Source organism: Megascapheus bottae, chromosome X, assembly GCF_031878675.1.
Source record: "Megascapheus bottae isolate mThoBot1 chromosome X, mThoBot2.hap1, whole genome shotgun sequence".
Taxonomy (NCBI): Eukaryota; Metazoa; Chordata; class Mammalia; order Rodentia; family Geomyidae; genus Megascapheus; species Megascapheus bottae.
This window is the reverse complement of record NC_143547.1, coordinates 26,770,518-26,788,933: the sequence shown is the minus strand read 5'-3', so window position 1 is coordinate 26,788,933 and position 18,416 is coordinate 26,770,518. Positions and strand designations below refer to the sequence as shown.

General features: G+C 36.1%; 1 protein-coding gene across 9 annotated transcripts in view; it reads right to left on the bottom strand.

Annotated features, from left to right (window-relative positions):
* The window catches only part of Kdm6a (lysine demethylase 6A), a 140,226-nt gene that overhangs the window by 39,821 nt on the left and 81,989 nt on the right, over window positions 1–18,416 (bottom strand). For 2 of the 9 annotated variants that reach the window (XM_090327071.1, XM_090327064.1), the window contains exons 9-17: window positions 15,496–15,589; window positions 12,722–12,848; window positions 9,052–9,150; window positions 8,693–8,912; window positions 7,978–8,112; window positions 7,375–7,530; window positions 6,717–6,812; window positions 4,272–4,373; window positions 2,412–2,801 (exon numbers count right to left, since the gene is read on the bottom strand). In XM_090327071.1, the coding sequence (XP_090183197.1) occupies window positions 2,412–2,801; window positions 4,272–4,373; window positions 6,717–6,812; window positions 7,375–7,530; window positions 7,978–8,112; window positions 8,693–8,912; window positions 9,052–9,150; window positions 12,722–12,848; window positions 15,496–15,589 (1,419 nt within the window). The remainder of the gene's footprint in view (window positions 1–2,411; window positions 2,802–4,271; window positions 4,374–6,716; window positions 6,813–7,374; window positions 7,531–7,977; window positions 8,113–8,692; window positions 8,913–9,051; window positions 9,151–12,721; window positions 12,849–15,495; window positions 15,590–18,416) is intronic. The other 7 variants (XM_090327072.1, XM_090327068.1, XM_090327073.1 and 4 more) reach the window with 5 other exon arrangements.

Here is an 18,416-nt window from a genome sequence, read left to right as displayed (position 1 = left end):
CTTCCAGTCACAAAAACAAATTGTAACTAAACATTCAAAACTATAGTTCAAATTAACATCAAAATACTTCTTCCCATCAGCAAACAATGAAAGGTGTACTAATACAATATAGATGTATCAATGTTTTCATTATATCTTCAGAAAAATATCTTACTAGGTTTTTATGAGGCAGTATCCATAAAAAGCCTGTTTAGCTAGAATCTAGTGACATGTTGTTTGTATCATTTGACAAACTTACAGTCTAGAATCTGTTCAACAGTAGTTTCTAGAAAATTTTATTAACTTCATTACTTATACTATAAAGCTGCTATGGACATGAGTCTTAAAGGGCAGGGGCTCCCTGTCAAATTATTCCCAGTTACACACCTTGTGGCTTGCAAACTGAGGTCTTCGCTGCTGCTCATTTCTTTGGTTTTGGGACAGGGTCTTGCATGGGCTGGCCTCAAACTTTAGACCCTCTTGCCTTCCCCTCTCCCCCAAATGCTAGAGGTACAGGATTGTGCCAAAATTCGTAAGTAGGAATTACTTTCTGAATGATATTGTTTCCAAAATAGAGATAAGTTTTTTTTTTAATTTTCAGCAACATAGCAAACCAAAGAATTAGATGTGAAAAAAAAATAACAGAACCACACCCTATAATCCTAACCAAGACTCTTTTATTAACAGCCAATTATAGTTTCAGAATTTTAACAGACAGCCAAATCCCCCATTTAAGCCTCCAAATGTACTCTAACAATTCTCTCCTTGCTTTTTTGTCAATTCCTACCCCTCTACTAAATGCTTCCCTTAGCTTTATTGTTATATTTCCTTTCAAAATTTAAAACAACCAGCTACATTCTATGTGTGTAATCTACTTGACGGGGCTGGAACTATATTTGCCACTTGAAGTTTTTTCCTTCCACTTCTGAAGCCAACTACAATTAGGCTTCTATCACCAACAATCTACTGAAACTGTTCCTGTCCAAAATTTTTAAAAACTGTTCTCTGCAGAGTCAGCAAATATTTAAACTTCGTACATCATATACTGTAAGACATTATCCTTTTCCCCTTATCCTTTAAAAAGAAAAATACCATCAGCTCACTGGCTGAAAAAACACCAGGAACAAAAATCAACCTGTGGGGTTGGGAATGTAGCCTAGAGGTAAAGTGCTTGCCTAGCATGCATGAAGCCCTGGGTTCAATTGCTCATTACCACATAAACAGAAAAGGATGGAAGTGGTGCTGTGGCTCAAGTGGTAAAGAGTATTAGCCTTGAGCAAAAGAAGCTCAGGGACAATGCCTAGCCCCAAGAATGAAAAAAAAAAAAAAAGAGTAAACACACGTCACAGAGTAAATTTTGCCTTTAACCTTTAATTTGCCAACACAACAATGTCATGAAACACCTCAGATAGCCAAGTTCCAGCTCACCTTACTGGATCTAAGAACGTTATTTCAGATGCTCTTTTATCATGCCTTCCTCTTCACATTGGCTTCCAAGGTATCACTCACATTCCCCTGAATCTCCTACTACCCTCACAGATCAATTTCTTGGTCTATTAAACTAGGATACCCTGAGGCACAATCTTAAATTATCTTTTCTCAGTTGGTTCTCATCCCTTGGGGATCCTACCCACTCCCATTCTCACTCATCCTATGCTCTCCTATTCTCTCCTATACTCTTGCTTTGCCACTGTAAATGGGGGGGAGGGTGTGTGTGTGTGTGTGTGTGTGTGTGTGTGTGTGTGTGTGTGTGTGTGTGTGTGTGTGTGTGTGTGTGTGTGTGTGTGTGTGATGGTTTATTTTCATCTTCCTTGCAAAATTCCAAGATTATGCTCATGATAATTTTACAGAACATATACAAATATATAAAACGACAGCAGAGTAATAACAATGCAGTAAAAAAAACTGTTCCTCAGGCAGGTACTCAGTAGATTAAGCCTTTAAACCTAGCTAAACAAGAAGTAGAAATCTGAGTGAAGATTCTTGGCTTCAATTAGCCAACAAAAAGTTGGAAGTAGAAAAAGAGGTTCATGTAGTACAAGCTGTGAGTGAGAGCATGAAGTCCTAGTACTAGTATAATAAAACAAGACAAAAATAAACACTTTTTTTCTTTTCTCCAAATATACAAAATCATACTGGATGCCACTGGCTCGTGTTTGTAATCCTAGCTACTCAAGAGGCTGAGATCTGAGATCTCAAACTGAGTTTGAAGCCATCCTGAGTGGGAAGTTTGTTGAGTTTCTCGTTGCCATTTAGCTAGCAAAGAGCCGTAAGTAGAAGCTCAAGTGATAGAGCTCCCAATTGGAGCAAAACAGCTTAAGGGACCCAGGCCTTCTCTTCAAGCATGTGCATACACACATGTACACAAACACTCAATAAAGATAAATTGTAGTTTGAGAAGAAGCCAATAAGTCAGCCAGTCTTCCTATTACCTGAGTGGAGTTAGATAGTTGGTTTTTCCACGGCTCCTCTGTGCTGCTGGTCAGGTTTGTGCGGTTATGAGGTAGAGTGAGTGCGTTTCGCTGCAGGTAAGGCACGTTTCCATTACTTCCACTTCCTGTTACATGATTATTGCCAATCAAAATAGTATCTGTGCTTCCCAGCGTTCTTGATGTGCTACAGGGAACAAGGCCTGTAGAAAAGGGTCCATTGGCTAACGGCTGCCCAGGGCAGCGGACTCCAGGCTGAGAGACACTAGGCATTCTAGTTAGAGCAAGTTGTGGCTGCTGGCCAGAGACTGAGTTGGTAGGCAGTGATGAGTCAGCTGTTGGCCCATTAGGAATTCCAGTAGGTCGTACCTGTGCAACTCCTGTTTGTCTCATCTGCAAAAACAAATTAAAAACAAATTCCCTTTTGGTTGGCCACAGTGTAGAGTATCACAATGTGAAGATGAATAATAATCAAGGAAAACTGTTCAAAACATCGAATTTTTAAAGGCTGAAAAACAGTAACAGTAACTCTATAAAGAAACAACTTTTGGAATGCAATGAAGAAAAATATATTTTGAAAATATATTTGTATCTACGAATAATAAGTTAGGGAAACAAATATTTTTATTTATTTTTTTTTTGCCAGTCCTGAGGTTTGAACTCAGGGCCTGAGCACTGTCCTTGGGCTTTCTCAAGGCTAGAGCTCTACCACTTGAGCCACAGTCCCACTTCCAGCTTTTTCTATATACGTGGTACCGAGGAATCGAACCTGGGTCTCTGCCAGGAAGCCAAACTCCTGGCCCTAATCAGAGAATTATTCCTTAAAAGATTCTAAAGTTGTATATTTTATATGGGTTTTAACTCCCAGCACATGAAGTATATTGGTCAGATTTGTTTTGTATTTATTTTATTATTTTAACCACTTTTTAAGAAAAAACAAATGGCTACTTTGCATTCATATGTAAACAAAGCAGTATCACATTTGTACAAGATTTCCAAAACAAATTGTGTTTTTGGTTTTATAATTAAGATGGCAAGTCTATATGGAAGGTTACTCTGGCAAAGTACTTAGCATGTTCACTCATGTTTTGTTTTGCAGTGCTACTGTTCACAGCAAGTCTGGGGGAGAAAAGTAGATAACCCACTCTGAATTTCAAGATTATTATTCAATTCTTAGGAAATCTTCAGAGCGGTTGTCCAATCCATAAGAACTTATTAGGTGAAATATTTGGAAAAGAATCAGACATTAATGATCTAATATTGAAACTCTCCCCTGCATCTATTAATTTGCAGAAAGAATAAATAAAGCAGGACTGATAGAAATCATCAGGGACCATTAACATGCAAGAAAGTGAAATCTGGTTCTTTCTTCAGCTGGAGATCTTTCCAGGAGGAAGAGGGGAAATCTGAACTGGCCAAAGTATTAGATAAAATATAAGATTTCTTCTTAATGAAGAGAGAAAGAAGCGCAGATGCTAGTGAGAATATAGAGAAGGACCCTAATATAGTGTTGATGGGAATGTAAATTACTTCAACCACTATGGAAGAGATTCTTCAGAATCACTGACCAAAGCCAGCCCAAGCAGATCCAACAGTTGCTTATCTCCAATAACCACCAAAAAGAAGAGAAGTGGTACAGAACCAGTCTCAAGCAAAAAAAGCTAAGGGACAGCACTCAGGCTTTGTATTCAAGCCCAAGTAGCAACACAAACAAACAAAAACAAGAATAATCACTGGCTTTTTAAGCAGTAACTGAATTCAATCACATATAAAGTGGACTTGGATATAACTGTGTTCTAAAATGATGACACAAACAGAATAGAAAATCTCAACAAACTTTAAAGAACAAAATGTTACACATACTTGGTGTTGTTGCATTAAGACAAATTGACTTTCCAACTGTTCCAGCATCAGTTTCTGCGCTGGATTTAAATTATTTCTATTTGCACGGAGCTGTTCCAAGTGCTAGAAGAAAAGAAAAAGAAAATATAGTCAATATACATCCAAATATATGTCAAAACATATCTCAGAAACAAGCTTAAGAATTGTGAGTAACCTTAGTATGAAATATTTGACTCTGAACCAATATCAAATTAGATGATTTCTCACAATCATCAAACCCAACATGAATTTCTAAAGTTCAAAATACTTGAACGAGTTATGCATCCAGCTGGGAGCTAGTGGCCAACACCTGTAATCCCAGCTACTCAGAAGGCTGAGATCTGAGGGTCCCAGTTCAAAGGCAGCCTGCACATGGAAGTTCATGAGACTCTTATCTCCAATTAACCACCAGAAAAGATGCTGTGGCTCAAAGTGGTAGAGCACTAGCTTTGAGCTGAAGAGCTCAGGGACAGCACCCAGACACACAGTTCAAGACCCACATCAGACCTGACCCCATCCCCCACCCAAAAAAGTTATGCATCTATCTGAAAGTTTGCTCAAATGTAATCTTTGGAAGAGATGGGAGATGAAAATTTTATGCATTGACATAACAGTTTTTTGGTATTTATAAAAATCATTCAAGCTTTAAAATATCCTACGAATAATACAATGAAACCAGCACTCTTAGAAAAGGAAAAGGTTGATGAGACAAATTCAGTTTGCAAGTAGGGATCTGTTTAAATAATACTGTAATATCAAAAGAAATAAAGTATAAGGGCCCTGAGTTTGGCCTAGTGATAAAGTGCTTGCCTAGCATGTACGAAGACCCAGGTTCAACTCCTCAGTACCATATACATAGAAAAGGCCAGAAATGGTCCTGTGGTTCAAGTGGTAGAGCTCACGCCCTGTTCAAGCACCAAAAAAAAAAAAAAAAAAAAAAATCATAAAATAGTGGCTGGGAGTTTGGGCTAGTGGTAGAGTGCTTGCCTAGCATACACAAAGACCTGGGTTCCATTCCTCAGTACCATATATATAGGGGAAAAAAGCTGGATATGGTACTATGGCTCAAGTGGTAGTGCTCTAGCCTTTCTCAAGGACAGTGCTCAGGCCCTGAGCTCAAGCCCAGGACTGACAAAAACAAAACAAAACAAAAAAAATCATTAAAATAAGAAAGCTCTTTAAATATTGACACAAAAAGAGCTGTAAAATGTTATTAATAAGCATGTAGCAGAACCACTTATCTAAAAAGGATACCTTTTAAGAACTCATAGTGAAGCCTAAAAGCACAGATATACACCATACTTATCATTTAATGTCATTTCCATCCTCATCCTAATATACTATGGTCATAACTTTTATAGTTTAAGGTGTAACACTAAAAGTAGAACAAATTCCTTTCTTCTTCTTCACAATGTCACAGATAGTCCTTGATACTGTAGCTCTTAGCAACCATAGCACATGATTTTTATTTTCTTAGGAAGGTGAGAACTTTCACTTTATTTTTACCTCAAGAAAGACATTATTAATAAAAACAGATATTATTTCAACGCAGGTACTACAATATTGCAAATCATTTGGATGAATGAGATGGCTATAAGTGACTAAGGACCAAGTAGATTAGACAGCCAGGGTACACAGGACAAAGGTATAATTCATATCCCTTGTAGGGTAGAGAAGGATTTCATTATACCCATCAGAATACTGTACTTTAAAATATATTACTGGTATATTTATGGAACTGCCAATTTAATAATTTTGAATCATGGTAGACTGCAGGCTGCTGAAGCGGCAGAAAATATAACCATAAATAAGGGAGAAGGAAATACTGGTATGCAGTATTTTGTGATCTGTTTTAAAAGAGAAAATGGGGTTACATAGATTATTATGTATCTATGACATACAAACTCTCAGCCTAATTTTGATTATGTTCTAAAATCTAAGTGTCAGTGATTGTATATAGATTCCTTTCCTGAATACTTGTTAAACATGTCATTTGAAATATGATGTAAACCATCTATCTGGCAAATATCATGTAACCCTTCTATTAATTACAATAAAAATATATGAAAAAAAGAAATATGATGTAAAAATCAATGTTAATAAATTCTTTAATAAAAAAAGAAAAGGGGGGAGTGCACATACATGCTGATATATGCAAAATATCCCTAGAAAGTCAGTTTAAAACTATTAACACTAATTGTCTACAGAAGGGAAGTGAGCTATGTAATCTAGAATTATTCTTTATCTAGTTTGAACCATTTTTATTACTTATTAAAAGAAACAAGAAGTAGAGAATCTGGTATATGGGGGTGCCTTTTACTTATGTGCATAATGAATTCATTCAAGAATAAATATTTCCAACTTTAGGCTTTGCCTCTACGTCCTTCCAAAAGAAAAAAATAATTATCAAAAGCTTATCTTACATACCTGTAATTTCTGTGGTGTCAAACACCATGAATGAGTTTGTTGCTGTATAGGAGGATGTGACATACCATGGCCACCACTCCAATTATCAGAAGTACTCTGAGGAAAATTGATTAAAAAAAAAAAATTAAGAGCACTTAGTTAAGTCCACAGAGTTAACAATAATGACTAATGGAAGCCAAATGAATATGAATTGGAATATTTACATACAAAAGATGTTATGTTACATTCTTTTACAAATAATCTTACATGCATATTAAAATTAGAAATCATAAATTTAAAGAAGATTGATACTTTAATAAGCCACCCAAAAAAAGGCCCACCCCTAAACTATGGCCCAAAAGACTAGCCTATTTACCATGCTGTCTACTAGATCCAACACTAAATTTCTTTCAATGTCAGTAAAAAAAGTGATGATGAAAAGTGTGCTGAGAGCTTAACGGCAGGGAGATGAATAAAATGATTTGATGAATGCAAATTTGTCCCTACTTTCAATATTTAATATGATTCTAAAATTTGGAATGGAAAAAACTCAAACCTTTCACTCTTTTGATGTCCACAGATTTAAAGTAAAGGACAGGAGATGTTCAAACTGCACAATTTCAGGGCAGTTGGAGCTTCTTTATTGACTGGGATTTTTCTATTTCTCTAAAACATATACCTTTGTTGGACTAGATGTTCTTTTCCTCTTGGCAGGACTGGACAGGTCATCTACTTGGCTAGAAGGAATCATGTGTAGTGGCAAGGGTTGCTGTGAAATTGGTGTTTGACTGAGGCCTAATACAGGTTCAGTATTTGGATGATGAGGTTTACATGCCTAAGAATCACAGAAGGAAGACAAAAATAGGGTTCTATATATTCTTAATTCATTCCTTCAAATTATAAAACTACACAAGCTACATACTTTTCAAAACTGTGTGGACATCGCTGATTGTAATTATTGAAAATCAAAATCAAATGAATTGTCTGTCAATGGAGGAATGTGTACCTTCCTTGGAAAGACCTGCTTTGAATATTAATTCAACCACCTGAAGCACTGTGTTAGGAAATCTATGAAAATGCACAAAGGTTCTAAATTGGTACCCCCAAATTTCTTCCCATATCAGAGGGAATTTTGTTTTGATCTAGATTCCCTTCTGCAATTAAGTCTAAAGGCTTTCCATTAATACAAGCCTTCTATGCTTAGTTAAAATAAGCTTGACCACTACAGATTGAAAAGAACCCTTAAAGCTGGGCACCTGCAGAACATAACCCAACTTCTCACCTGCTGTGCTGTGTTCATGGCACCCTGCCTGGAGGTAAGCTCTGCGGGGATTGGTAGGCTCCATGCCTCCTCAATACTAGGAAGTAATTTAGTTTTATTCTGTAGACTACCTTGTGGAAGGTTACACAACTGAGCCTAGGAAAAATTATGTAAAAAGCAAATTTAACACAAGCCTACTTGAGTAAGAGCAAGTCCACTAAATCTTCCTAAATGCTATAGCTAATTGTTTTAAAAGAAAATAGATGCTAAATTTGGGGCTTTAGAATGATACTGAGTATAAAGAGGGTAGGTACAGAATATCAACCTTTGTGAGAATCAAAACAAAGCTAAGCTCTGTTTTTCAGAGTTCTCATAGCTGTCTTCTTATGAAACTCCAAGCAAGAGTGAAAGACAGTGTTTGTGTTCTTTTTTATAAAATGCTATGACAACTTAAAAATGTAGACAGTACATAGAAAAAAATTATGTAAATTAATATGCATCAACAGCGTCAATGTGCAAAAGAGCATTTTTAAAATACTGTATATCTTACTTAAAATGAAAAGTAAAATAATATTACAAGCTATGGTATGTTACAAAATATGGAAACAGATTATAGACATCAAAACACAACTAGACAAACTTTCCAGCCACCCTCCTTCTGCCTTAGTATCATGGGGAAATATGCAATTTAGGAAAAAAAGAAAAACAAAAAACAAAACCTATTTAAAAATTTTACCTGTAAATACTTAATTCGTGCTGCAAGTGCAGAGGTATTACTACAACTTTTGCTTCGAGATGCATTTAAGTAGCATTTAATGGCATCCTGAGGCTGGTTGCAGGATTCATAGAGTGTGCCTAGATCCATCCAGGCTGCAGAATGGCCATGGTCCAATTGCACAGCACAAATATAGGCCTGTAAAGCGTCCATAGGCTGATTTTGCTGTTGGTATAGCACACTACAAAGAGAAATTAAGAGAAAAAAGAAACATCCACTAAGAGTAACTGCATAGTAACATAGTATGACTTCAACTATAAAGTACATTATACGACTTAACTATCTTTACATATTAATTATAGCTAATTACAAAGTCTTACCCTATTGAACACCATGTATCTGCACTTGCTTCTGATTTATCAATAGACTGCCTGTAAGATATAAAGGCATCCTGAACTTTCCCAATACTTGAATAGCACCTGACAGGGAAGAGGGGAAAAAAAAAATAAATTAAATTTATTTGCTGAAAGGATGGACTATGTATCAAAGCAATTTTTTGGAAAATCTAATAAGCTAATATATTTATGTTCATATGTGTATACCAGGAAACTAAGATTATACATAATAATTATCCCCTCAATAAACTGTATTACAGTCTGTCTTATAGGTGCTAAAGCATTTTATATTAATGAATTCTATTAAAATAAATACAAATGTTATCATGTCAATATTACAATACTGTAAATTAAACGTGGCCCCTCCTCACTCTGCTTTGTCCATTCTGATCTCTAGCTTCTTACATAGAAAATGGAGTTAATATTTAGGGAAGGAATCCAAAGTTGTAACTCCTTTGAACAACTAATGTACTATTTATCAAAATCAATACCAAGAAACTGAAACCTATTTGGGGAGGGAAGGCAAAAGGGGAGGGTACACAAATGGAGGGAGGGTGATCAAATGCAATCATTACAGTCACACTGCACATTGTACAAAATTGAAACTATGTAACTTGAGGGCAAGGATGGGGAGGGGAATGGGAGAGAATGAAGAAAGGCGTGACACTGACCAAGAAACACTACTTATAACCAGACTTGTGAATTGTAACCTCTGTCTACAACTACTAAATAGTAATATAATAAAAAATATTTTAAGAAATTTTAAATCTATATGTTGGGAAGATTTGATTAATTAGACTTGGATTCTCTTGACTCAGTAACATAGAAAAATTATTTTCATTCATAAAAATGCAAATGGAACATAATTTCAAACTAAGTATTAGAAAATAGTATAAAATGGGGTGAAGTATATTTCATGGATAGTAAAGAGCGAAAGAAGACTAAAGTTCCAAAAACCTGTCATTTTCTTAATGTGAATGTACTTGATGGATACAGAGAAAGCAGCTATAATTATAAATACAGAAATCTTAACAGTGGACATGGAAGGAAATACCTAACTAACCCTAGTCCCTGATTTAAGGGAACTCACTGTTTAAGGATTCAAGATATGAAAAATGTGACAATGACTCAACAATATAAAAGAGGCTACCATCTCTTATAGTATTTAGCAAATAAAGGACATGGGTAAGAATAAGAGATGTGAATGTACAGATATTTATTATTCAGATCAGAGAATCCTTATTACCACCAAATATAGAGCTATTTTGCCAGACTGATAAAGATAGATTAGACAGATGGATGGACAGGTGGATGAACAAATAGAAACACTGCATGTGCGTGCACACGCGCGCACGCGCACACACACACACACACGCGCACACACACACACACACACACACACACACACACACAAATATGCACACTAATATTTGTCCTGTAATTCATTTATTTTGGAATAATACTTGTAGTAAGCAGCAAAACAAAACACATCTTTACTTGTACAAACACTGTCTTTTTATCCTCATAAACACTCTTTGAAATTTTCTCATCTGTATGATCTAAATGTCTAGGAGCCATTGATTCAAGCAGAGAAAATGAGAGAAAGCATTTCAAACAGATTTGACTACTATGAGCAATATCAGAAAGTACAAACACAAAACAGCAGAGAATTTTCAATGCATCCCAAGAATGCCCTGAAGTTTGTTTTCCTAATAAGAGGAACAGAACAATGAAAGCATTTTAGAAGAAGATAGATCTGTTAATATGCAGACGATATTAAAAAGAAAATGGATCCGGGCACCAGTGGCTTACATCTGTAATCCTAACTGCTCATGAGGTTGAGATCTGAGGATCACAGTTCAAAGCCAGACTGGGCACAGCAGTCCATGAGACTCCAATTAACCACCAGAAAAACTGGAAATGGTGCTGTGACTCAAGGGGTAGAGTGGTAGCCTTGAGCTGAAGGGCTCAGGAACAGTAGCCAGGCCCAGAGTTCAAGCCCATGACCTGGGGTGGGGTGGGGTGGGGATGGAGGGTGGGTGGGAAGGACAGTTAAACAGAGGATGTTTATACTCACTAGTGTTTGGAACAGGAGAAAGTAATAGAAATGACAAGCAGAAAGCATGAGAAATAATAAAGCAAAAGGAGGCAGAGTACATGATTAACTGGGTAGATGTCCAAAAAAGTGGGGGAGTACTGACTAAATAGTTCAGAAAAGGGAGCTTGGGTATATATAATTCAATCCTCGGTACTAAAAAGGGGGGAGAAATGATTATGTTTTTGACAAATGAAAGAAAAGACTAGGGAAAGAATACTGAAGAATATTGTTTAAAATATGCTCACTTTTTGACATAAGGTGAAGATATTAAAAGAACAGATGTAGTCCTAGAATTTAAGATAGCCTTAAGTGTAGAAATACTGATTTTTATCAAAGTGGAAGATAAGCTATAAAAACACAAAACACCTATTAGAAAGGTAAAAATAAGTCCTAAGCACTATCTTGCAGAATAAGCAGTATCACATAAGTTAGGGACTGAAGACAAAGGCACTTTCAGACAGTAAACTGCTTTATGAAGGGAAATCTGTGAGATATCAGAAATGATGCCATATATAGAGAGAAGCTGGAGAAAGAGAACATTTCACAGATAGAAAATAGACTTCTTTCTCTTCTTATTAAATCAAAATCATATTTCAAGTTTAGAGATGACAACTTTTTTTTATATAACCACTGGAAGAAGTAAGCATTATTGCCTACAATCCATGTCTTAAAGGCTTAATTATTATATTCATTTGAGACAGCCTTGTGGAACTGAAAAGAATTTAGTACGATCATCCTTCTCTTACGCCTATGTGACTTTGGACAAAACACTCTACTCCTCATAAGCCACTTTCTGAATTTATAAAATGATATAGTTTACAGGATCTTTCTTAGCACTAACATTCTACACTTCAGTGATAACATGGTCAATAACTGCCTGGGGCTAGTCTAACAAACATCACACTAAAATCTCATTTGGATATATGTATGCTAAATGATGAGGCCATATATCTTCAAAACGGTCCTGAATAAGGTTAAGTAAAAAAAAAAAAAAAAGGCCTTAGAAATATTAGTCATCCAATGTCAAAGTTTATTACTGACAAGTTGATTTTGGAGTTTTAGTAACTTCTAGACTATTGTTCATAAAAATTCTCAAAACGAGACAGAATAGAAGCCAAACATAAAAAGTAATAAAAAAATACGATAAGGAAAATACTGTCAGTAATTTAGAATGTAAAATCAGTGAACTAAAAAAAATTCTGCATTATTAAAATATTAATTTTAAAGTGGTTCACTGCATATTAATTTCATAAAGCTAGAATTCAACTTCAAAACTTATACTAAAAACATAGTCATAGTATTAATCTATCTGATGTAAAAAGAAAACCATACTGCAGCATATAGTCTTCAATCCATATTATGACATGAATGCTATGAGAAATTAAAAAAAAATCACCATATTTAGAAACTCTCTTTTACAATTTACCTTTTAGAAATCTTTGTTATAAAGAGAAAATACACTATTGAAGATGTAACTGTAAACTAACATTATGGATTATAATTGAAATATCCAACTAGAATAGAAAAAAAGGAAAGTAAATATCTGCTAAGTCATACCTTCCAAGGAAATACCAGGACTGGCCAGAACTTGGATCTGCTTCTAAGGATTTCTGGAGATATTGAATAGCAAAACTTTCCTTGGCGGCTTTATCTCCTAGGAGATCCACAGTGTGATGCATCCAACCTATAGTGATTGAAAATTATTTACATATATTACATAATGCTTCTTTTATTTTAAAGAATACTAAGCAGAAAGTGAAAAATAACACTGTTTTCAGTCAAAGTATTTATTTAGTTCAAGGCTCTCGTTTCCAAACTTTAGAACCATCAATTCTCCCAATAAGAAAATCTGTTTCTCATGGATGGTAATAATACCAAGATACTTCAATACACTGTGTTTCCAAAGAATATATAAGCCAATATAATAAATGACAGTTCAGATTAAACTACACAAACATTACCTCATTGGAATTACCTCAATAAAAATCATACCTTACATAGAAAATATGAAACATCAACAGGCTGAGCACCAGTGGCTCATAACTACAAATTGAGTTACTCAGGAGACTAAAATCTGAGCATCAGGGCTCAAAGTCAGCCACAGCAGGAAAGTTTGTGAGACTTTTGACAATTAACCATTGAAAAACCCAAAGTGGTGCTATGTCTTAAGTAGCAGAATACCAGAAGTACTCAAGCTCTGAGGTGGAGTCAGATAATGGATAGGCACATAGGACATAATCCTGACCAAAAACAAACAAACAAACTCAAGGCTATAAGAAAAATACATTAAAATTGGACAAATACATCAGGCATTGGTGGTTTACAACTGTAATCCTAGTTACCCAGGAGGCTGAGATCTGTAGTACCAGAGTTCAAAGCTATCTTGGAAACAAAACTCAAAGACATTCTACCTTCAAAATTAAGTAGCATAAGCTGGGCACTGGTGGTTCATGCCACCAGTAATCCTAGCTACTCAGGAGGCTGAGATCTTAGGATCGCAGTTCAAAGCCAGCCTGGGCAAGAAATCTGAGACTCTTATGTCCAATGAACCACCAGAAATCTGGAAGTGGTACTGTGGCTCAAAGTGATAGAGCTCTAGCCTTGAGCTGAAGAGCTCAGGGACAGTGTCCAGGCACAAAGATGAAGCCCCATGACCAACCAAAAAAACTCAAAAAACAAAAAACACTAGCCTAAGGCTGGACTGGAGGTGAAGCTAAAGTGCTGTATAGAGTGCCAGCAGAGAAAGTAAGCTGGCCAAATACAAGGCATTAATAAGTTACAAATACCACAAATGTTTAGATAATACATAAATTTTCTAAGAATTAGATGGCTATGTAATCAAGCAAAAGATTGGATTATGGAAATCTACCATAGGTAAATTGTCAGTTGTATATCAATTCAAGTATAAATCAACTAGCTCCATTCTTCATTCTCAATGCACACTGTATGTAAAAAATAGGGACCCTTACTTCTGGGACATTCTACCACTAGGCTACGCTCCGGCCTCTGAGACATTTCATTTTATATACACCAAAGTATCTCTTACAATGCTTTTGTTTACTTTTTATAGTATACTGGGGCTTGAACTCAGGACCTTGCAGTTTCTTACACACAGGCTTTTTTATACGCAACTGGTACTTTCTATCGCTTGAGCCATGTCAATAGCCTAGCATTTTACTGGTTAAATGGAGTTGAAAATGTCACAAGTTTTTCTGCCCCAGCTAACTTTGAACTTCAACCCTACATGTCTCAGGTATGGAGTAGCTAGGAGAACATGTGTGAGTCATCAGCACCTGGCAACTACTTCAACATTTTGGAGTTTACCAGGATTTGAACTCAGAGACTTACACTTGTTAAGTAGGTCTTCTACTTGGGCACACCCCCAGCTACAAAGTTACCATATATTTCTAATCAACAACACATTTGTCATCTCTTTTCCCTGCTATAACTAGTAAGAGCAGGTTCCAGTGTAACAAGCTCCTGCAGCAGCAACAAGCAAATTGGCATAAATTAAGATACAATTAGCGGGAATAATTTTCTGTTACACTCTGAAACTCGATAAACCACTGCTCCAAAGGTCAGGTGATTCATGAATTAGGCCCAATTAAAACCAAAGTCATTTCAAACTATTAATTAAATGTAACAGGTACAGGCACTTTATTACTGACATTTTGCCATGATGCTCAAATACATTAAAAAATGGAACAACAGTGTGGTGTAAAAAAACAAAAAAACAAAACTAGCTGGGGGCCAGTAATGTGGCCTAGTGGTAGAATGCTCACCTAGCATGCATGAAGCCTCGTGCTCAATTCCTTGGTACCACATACACAGAAAAGACTGGTAGTGTAGTGATGCTGTGGCTCAAGTGGTAGAGTGCTAGCCTTGAGAATGCCCAAGGACAGTGCATATGGCCTGAGTTCAAGCCCCACGAAGGAAGGGAGGGAGGGAGGGAGGGATGTTTTTGCAATTTTAGGTAAATGTTTTACTTACTTATTGATAAAGCTATAATGAAACGAAGATCACCGACCACAGCTCACCGACCACAAAGTTACTATAGTCAAATCACTTAATTGTGTTGAGTACTAAGCATGTATTTACCAAAAGGAAAATGTAATCCTGCCCATGGGTTAAATACTAGTAAATAATTCTGAGAATTTAAAAAAGCATATCTGCATAAAACAATTAGATTGACTGTATAATAGAAAATGCTTGGCAGAGTGTGGAAATATATTGGGTTTAGTTTAATATGATCAACTCTGAGCAACTGTGTAAAACAGAAAATACTTAGAATACACTGAACACACACTGAACATATACTACTACATACATACCTAATTGTTGTAAGACAGTTGCTTTTACTTGTGCAGAAATATTTTCTGTCTGCAAAAGTTGTTCATAAGCTTCTTTTGCAGAATGATACTTCCTCTAGAGAATAAAGAAAGGTACAGAAAAATTAACACGATCTTAAAAAAAAAAAAGCTACCTCATATAGTAAAAATTCCCATTGAGGGTTCATTTATAGAACTGAAAAATCTTTGAATACACCATGTTCCACCTAACATGGGTAAAAATTACCATGGACTATACCAAGTATCATTAAATACTACCCTTTTGAAATTTGCTAAGTCTCAATAGTTAAAACAATCTCAATAACAAGTGATCACAATTTTTTAGTAACATTTGTGAAATTAAACGCTTATTCTGTCTAAAAATGCATAGTCTGCTTGTCCATAAATGCCAAGTTCTCAAGCAACTCAAATAATAGAGTATGGTCTAAAAAAAAATGTACTTAAATTTAAAGTACAAAAGTAAGACCTAAGTTTTAAAGATGCAGTTTTTAATGTATCTTAGGAAATATTAATAAATCCGATTTGAAATATATCAAAACTACTACAGTTACAGTGAAACATTTATACTATCTCAAGTTACATAGGCAAATCTTTATATGAACTCATTACTCACAGTTCTCTGCCCAAAAATATTAGTATGATTGAAAGTCATTGTCACTAGTCATAAAACTTAAGGAACTACCCTCCAATACAAAAAGAAAAGGCCAATAAAAGAAAATCTCACAAATATTACCTTTAAAATGCAGTTAGTAGACTAGTGGACTGAAGTGGCCTTTACTCATATTACTATATTGCCTGAATAAAAGTATCTTTCCCAAAGAATAGGTAGTGATACAAAATTAGCCACACATACCTCAAAGGTATAGCTTAACACTATAATTTAACATAAAACTGACATAAAAGATATAATGCCCAATCTTTCTATCTACAGGGTAGCTCTAAGGATCAAATGAGAAGAGCCAAGAACTATGGATGCAACGGTATTATATAAATAGGAAAGATTGTAGAGAATTTCCTATTGAGATTGTCAGCAGTTACAAAGTAAGCTTTTATTCATCAATGGAAAGACTTTCCCTACACACTACTTTGGTCGAATAGAGACAGCTACTAAAAGACAAAAGATAAGTCACTCAATTCATTCAATCAGAAACAATGATTGAATGTAAAACACATTCTAGGAATGGTTGGGACTATAGTATATTGAAAAATACAGACAAAAAAAATCCCATAAGATACTGTGCTGTGTATAATAATAGTATGGTACTTCCCAGAAAAGAATTGTGTACATTTTAAAACTATTATCTGAATGGGCAGTTTTTGTTTTTTCGGAAACAAACTAATTCACACAAGGCCTTCCTGAACCAAAATGATTGAATGAGGCTGGAGGCATTGCTTAATTGGTAGAGTGAAAGTAGAGCAAACAAACTAAGCAATATGAAGGTCTTGAGATCAAATCCCAGTATTGCTCCCCTCCCCAAAAGATGACTGCATCCAACAGGTCGAAACTTTCTTAATAAGGACCAAGAAACACAACAAATCAGAGAAAGGCTGGATAAGTGGGACTGCATTAAACTGCAGAGCTTCTGTATGGCAAAGGACATAGCTAGCAAATTAACTAGAAAGCCTACAGAGTGGGAGAAGATCTTCACTAACCATACAACAGACAAAGGCTTCATAGCTAAAATATGTCAACAGCTCAAAAAATTGAATCACTCCAAAACTAATCACCAAAGAAACAACTACCCCATTAAAAGATGGGCCAAAGACTTAAAGAGACTGTTCTCTGACGAAGAAATAGGAATGGCCTATAGACACATGAAGAAATGCTCGACATCTCTGGCCATAAAAGAAATGCAAATCAAAACAACTCTAAGATTCCACCTCACTCCAGTTAGAATGGCCAGGATCAAGAAATCTAATAACAACAGGTGCTGGAGGGGATGTGGCCAGGAGGGATCACTACTACACTGTTGGTGGGAGTGCAACCAACAGTGGAAAACAGCATGGCGGTTCCTCAAAAGACTAAACATATAACTCCCTTATGACCCAGCAATTCCACTACCTGGCATTTACTCAATCGTCCAGAAACAAGGACATACTAAATATACTAGCACACTAGCATAATGATGTTCATTGGAGCACTATTTACCATAGCAAAGATATGGAACCAACCCAGATCACCCTGAGTTGATGAGTGGATCAACAACAATGTTCAAAAAGTAATGTACTCACTACCTTGCAAATGTAACTAACCTTTCTATACATCACTATGATAAGAAAATAAAATAAAATACTTTAAAAAAAAGGGGGGGGGGCAGGAGTTTGGCCTAGTGGTTAAAGTGCTTGCCTAGCATGCATGAAGACCCGGGTTTGATTCCTCGGTACCACATATAGAAAAAAGCTGGAAGTGGTGCTGAGGCTCAAGTGGTAGAGCTCTAGCCTTGAGAAAGTCCAAGGACAGTGCTCAGGCCCTGAGCTCAAGCCCAGGACTGGCAAAAAAAAAAAAAAAAAAAAAGACATAGGTAGCTCGGTAAGATCATGCATTGTGTAATCCTGGCACTCAGGAGGCTGAATAGGATTGTTATTAGAGGCCAGTTCTGGTCAAAAGCTGGCAATAATCTTCACCCTCTCCCATTTCAGCCAATATAAAACTAGTTAAAGTGGTGCACATTTATTACCTCAGTTACGTAAGAAGCACAAATAGGAGGATTATAGCTCAGGCCAGCCCAATCAAAAAGTGAGATTGGATCACACTCGAAAAATAATGAAAGCGGAATCAGAAGTGTGCCTTAGTGGTAGAGTGCTTGCCTAGCATTCACAAAGCCCTGGGCTCAATTCCTCAATACCACATACACAGAAAAAGCCAGAAGCTGTGTCTCAAGAAAGCTCAAGGACAGTGCCCA